We start from the raw sequence: 5,296 nt of genomic DNA, 5'->3' as shown, positions 1-5,296 counted from the left end.
CCCCTCATATTTGATATTAGACTAATTCTTTATAATTTTATGGAGAAGCCTTAAGTCATAAGGAACCCTTGGGGGGTTCCCTTAGAGTATCAGATGGTGTGTTTTGTAATTTGCCATAGTATTTTTTTTATTTGATTGTGTGTTTTGTGATTTGTGATTGATTTATCTATTCTCCCATTTGTTGCTGTGCTTTGCACTTCAGGGCCACCATACAAGGCCCCTGTTATGAGGTAACCTTATGTATGTAAGTATATGTAATAATAATAGCTCTGTAGTAGCATGTAAGTTACGTGAGCCTTTTTATCTGTCTGAAATCAATTCAATTATTTTTTTCCATGCAGGAAACTTTTGGTTTCTTTTGGTTTTGGCTTCATGTCCATTGTGAAAGTACAGAATGCCCCAACACTGGCAGGCCTATTACAAAACACACCACAATGCAACATCTCTGTGTTACTCTGCAGTGTACCTCATCTCACCAGCCAAACACTACCAATGTCCCTCCCTGAAGTTCTCTGAAAGAGTGAAAAACACAACTCTGTATGCTGGCCATTGCCTAAGATCTAAAACACAACTCTGTATGATGGCTCTAGTCTAGTCTAAGACCTAAAACACAACTCTGTATGATGTCTCTAGTCTAGTCTAAGACCTAAAACACAACTCTGTATGATGGCTCTAGTCTAGTCTAAGACCTAAAACACAACTCTGTATGATGGCTCTAGTCTAGTCTAAGACCTAAAACACAACTCTGCATGCTGGCCATAGCCTAAGACCTAAAACATAACTCTGTATGATGGCTCTAGTCTAAGATCTAAAACACAACTCTGTATGATGGCCATAGCCTAAGATCTAAAACACAACTCTGTATGATGGCCCTGGTTTAAGTCCTGGGTTGGCCCAGATGGATGCCCCTGTACTGACTGACGCTAGTCTGCAAATGAGAACCGACTCACCTGGCAAGAAGAGAGCTGGGGCAAAACTACAGATGAGTGTGTGTAGAGGAGAGGAGAGGGAGAGATAAGATGGTTAGTGGCGTGTTGGTGCATGCATGGCTGCTCTCATTCTCTTCTCTCACAGACTGGATAGGATTGAGGCCATTAAAAAGGAGCCTGCATTCTTACAGATCTGCTTCACTTGCTCAACAGTTTGCAATTACCAAGCAAGGAAGACAACAGCAAAAGGCCATTGAACCTCTGACAGACACCTTTACTGGGTCCGTCAATGTCACTTCCTTTACAGATTATCCTACAAAGGATGTGGGCCTTGGAGGGCTGGGGAAAGAGCCTTTACAAGTTGGAGGGCTATTCTGAATGCACCGAGGGAGAAACTACACACCCCTTCACACGGTCAACACAACCAGGACCAAGGTTTTGCACTTTTGCACAGCAATGCACATGTTAAAGCAGCATCAGTGAGGGTTATGAAAACTGATGCCTTGTGTATAAGCAGTGAGCACAGGTAAAACAATAGCCTACTAGTACAGTATGCCTGCACCTATACTAACCAATCTAGCTTTAGTCCATATGATTCATTATTACTTTTTGCTATGAGCAATAGTCAAGCCTATTCATTTTCAAGTGACTTACATTATACAGTATCTGAACCAAAAATCAAACAAAACACATCGGAGGGAGCTCCCCGAGGAACTCTACAGCGCATAGTGAACACAGCTGGAAGGATTATTGGTGCTTCACTCCCCTCCCTGAAGGACATTTACACCACCCACCTCACCCGCAAGGCGACCAAAATTGTGAGTGATGCAAGTCACCCCGCTCACAATCTGTTTGATCTACTGCCCTCTGGGAAGAGGTACAGAAGCCTGCGCTCCCGCACTACCAGACTCACCAACAGCTTCATACACCAAGCTGTAAGGATGCTGAACTCTCTCCCTCCTCTCCCCCCTCCACCCTCAGCTACATAACATCCTGGACATTGGACCCAAAATGGCCGCCTGCACTACTCCACTTGCACACTTGCACACTTTACAACTTGGTGTTGTTGTCCTGAAAACACAACACTTCTGCTGCTCTTACATAACTTGCACCACTATCCCACTTTCTTTCTTACTTAGGTCAAACAGAACTACCCAAGCCTTTTATTGGCCTGACTTTGCACTAGTATTTTATTGACTGTCTATGCACAATTTCAACCAAATTTTGCTGCTCTTATTTTTTCACTATTATATGTGCCCTCTTATTTACTTATTTACTTACTTTTTTGTTTACTTGAATGTTATGTTTGTCTGTGGACCTAAATTGGCAAAATATGTCTTGTCTTCACCGTGGGATAGTGAGAAACGTAATTTCGATCTCTTTGTATGTCTGGAACATGTGAAGAAATTGACAATAAAGCTGACTTTGACTTTGACTTTGACTTTTGCTATGGTGTGGGAGACAGGCTTACTCCACTCAGTTTGATTCCAGTTCACGGAGCCAGGGCTCTATAAAGACCTTTATTTATTGATTTATGTTTACGGTGAACTCAGAGAATGGACATCTAATGGATCATGAAGAGATAATCGCTGAACGTGACAAAAACTGTTATGGGTTAGAAACCGCTTACATTACCTTTAATTAAGAGGAACAGAATAGAATAGAATAGAATAGGATATCTAGTGGAATTACACTAGTGAGGTTTTTGTAAATTGAAGTTTGCCGTTTCCACACTCAGTTCAAGAACAACGCATGGAAAATGCTGGATGTCGTGTCTGGCATATTTGGCAAATGCTGTAAAATGGAGAGGGAAGGACCGGAGAGATCAATGGGTTGAAAGGTTAAAGGGAGAATAGGTAAGGTCTGCATAGAATGAATGTCTGATTATCACAGTGCTAAGAAGTGTAATACATGCAAGACATGGCTATGATTTTGCTCACCATGTGTATATTTAAAAAAAGATAATGTGTGACCATGAAAAATTAAAAAAATAAATAAACAACACTGTCCATTTCCACCACTGACAGCACAACAATGTAGCTGCCCAACATCAGTTCCGGATTCCTTATCAGAAATAGTCTAATGTGCATTCAGTCCCTCGCCAACCATGTTACCAACCTGTAGGACCTCCTCAACATTATTAAACAAACTGGTTACGGTCTAGTCATATTTCCCACCAAAAAGCAGCGTGCCCATGTTTGAAGTATTTGAATCCTGATTTGAATGTATACTTTCATATCTTGTCACCCACTGGAGATGAGTGTCGCTCAGTCATACATAGAAAGCAGATACACTTGGGCAAAGAGGCTGGTATGAGGAAAAAACATTCTCATTAACACTCACCAGCATGACAACACACCAGTTGAGGATGCCTCTGTAGTTACTGAATTCACTGGAAGAACTGAGCAGGGACTCCTGCAACGTGTGACAACTGGGGACAAATGATGAGAAAAAGACTAATATGACATACAGTTGGCCTATTCCTGAGAAAAGACGCACCTGAAATATTACGAAATAATTGGATATCTTTGACTTGAATGGCAGGGTGAATCAACATTATTGGTAATTAATCAGTAATTAATTGGTATTTAAGTTGATGATAATCTATATAATCTCCTGGATTTCTCTTATGAAATTGGTAAATGCATAGTGAGTCACTCCACTGAAATGACTTCCAGCTCACCCAGTTACCATCTCTGACTTCCCTGTCACGCCGAGATACACCCACAAGGTTACAACCAGTATAACAGGTATGGTCATTAAAATGATTGATTGGTGATTGGAAATGTGAGTGTCGAGTATCATCTGTTCTTACCTCATTTTATCACCACGACCGTTTCGTTTGTTTTTTTCGTTTGCATTTTCAGCTTGGGATTCCTGTGCCTTGCGCTTCGTCTTGCCTGCTCTGTCAGATTTCTCATTTAATCTTCCGTTCAATTCATTTAGGTTTTTCAAAGAGCCACGTCTCGTATTCGACAAGGTTACCCGTCTTTGACGAGTGATGGGACCAACTATTTCCCTGTCATCCATTCTTATAAATGTTCATTTGGAATCGCCAAGTGGTCGGCTGTTTAGTTACTTTCGCTGCAGTGTACAACACGTACGCTTCAACAGAACGGCTTAACAGGATCAAAACTTCATAGGTTGTTTGGACACTTGCTGCGAACTATTCCACACCTTAGACTGTACCAGTTCCACACTCCAAGTGACCAAGTTCCGCGTTTCGAAAGTTGACGATAGGGGTTTGACCAATAGGATTAACAGGAAGTTTTCCCACTGTCCTCCGTTGAATTCCCATTCAACAAACTCAATACGCATTGATTGCGTAACACACTGACGTGGAACTTGAGCTGGTGTAGTAGACTTTGACTTCCTTGAAAACTGCTTTTTGTGCGGCTTTCATCACTCTCACCAAGATGTTGAAATAGTTGCGTGTATTGTATATTTCTTGCATTGATAGATTTGGCACTTGTGAAGCAATATGTTCTTGTACTTTTATTCTTGTGCATGTATGTTGCATGAGATGGCTCAGTTGTGTGGTTTAGGAACCACATGTGGTGCAAGTTGGGAAGAAATATTCACTCTGGTAAGATATTTTCCAGTAATAATCATGATAATCATATATGTCATTTGGAAAATGTAAATCTGAGTAATCTGAGTAAGCCCAGGATTTAACACTGCAAAACTCAATAGTTTGTTGAACTTCAGAAACCCTGAGCATCCATTATTCCTCCACAAAATTGGCTGGTCATAACCTTTTCATCGAATGCTGAGGGCATCCACATAAAAATACAGTCAGTCCTCAGTACTTTCAGAGTTTAGGGATTTTTTTTTTTTTTAAATCTACAATTAATTCCCTTTTCAGCAAGAGAATAAAATGGGTGAGCCCATCTTCTCAGAGTGCAATAGAAGTGAATGTGACCTCAGATGGTGTATGATTTCCTCCTCCTCTCTCCCAACTCAATGGAGATACACTGGCTGTTGACTTGGCTGCCAGCCTGCGAATGAAATAAGGTCCGGGGGATATTAATTCTATAGGCCGCAATTGAAGGTTTTTTTCTAATACATCTTGCCGTATGGGCCTTATTTTGTCAGGGTTGTCAGAGCAGGCAGACTTTCCTGATGAAGCTGGTGAGGACAGAGAGGGTGGGTGTATGTGTGTGTATGTATGTGTGTGTGTGTGTGTGTATGTGTGTGTGTGTGTGTGGGGGGGGGGGGCTGTGTTGAAAGGTTGTCCTTGGTGTTTTAATGAAGTTGTGGGGCTGAAATTACTCACTCTGCAATGGAGGTGAGGGAGAGAAAGAAAGAGGGTGTTTTTATCACGGGGGTGCCACATTTACTCAGAATCATTAGTGACCAAAAGCTAG

The 5,296-nt window shown here is 41.5% G+C and overlaps 1 protein-coding gene across 1 annotated transcript in view; it reads right to left on the bottom strand.

Annotated features, from left to right (window-relative positions):
• dgat1b (diacylglycerol O-acyltransferase 1b) overlaps positions 1-4,223 on the bottom strand; it is a 16,080-nt gene extending 11,857 nt beyond the window's left edge. The window contains exons 1-2 of the mRNA XM_042107932.1: positions 3,745-4,223; positions 3,273-3,360 (exon numbers count right to left, since the gene is read on the bottom strand). Coding sequence (XP_041963866.1) covers positions 3,273-3,360; positions 3,745-3,959 — 303 coding nt within the window. The 5' untranslated portion in view covers positions 3,960-4,223. The remainder of the gene's footprint in view (positions 1-3,272; positions 3,361-3,744) is intronic.
• Positions 4,224-5,296: the final 1,073 nt, after the last annotated feature.

The sequence above is a fragment of the Alosa sapidissima genome, chromosome 10 (assembly GCF_018492685.1).
Source record: "Alosa sapidissima isolate fAloSap1 chromosome 10, fAloSap1.pri, whole genome shotgun sequence".
Taxonomy (NCBI): domain Eukaryota; kingdom Metazoa; phylum Chordata; class Actinopteri; order Clupeiformes; family Clupeidae; genus Alosa; species Alosa sapidissima.
This window is presented reverse-complemented; position numbering and strand designations above follow the sequence as displayed.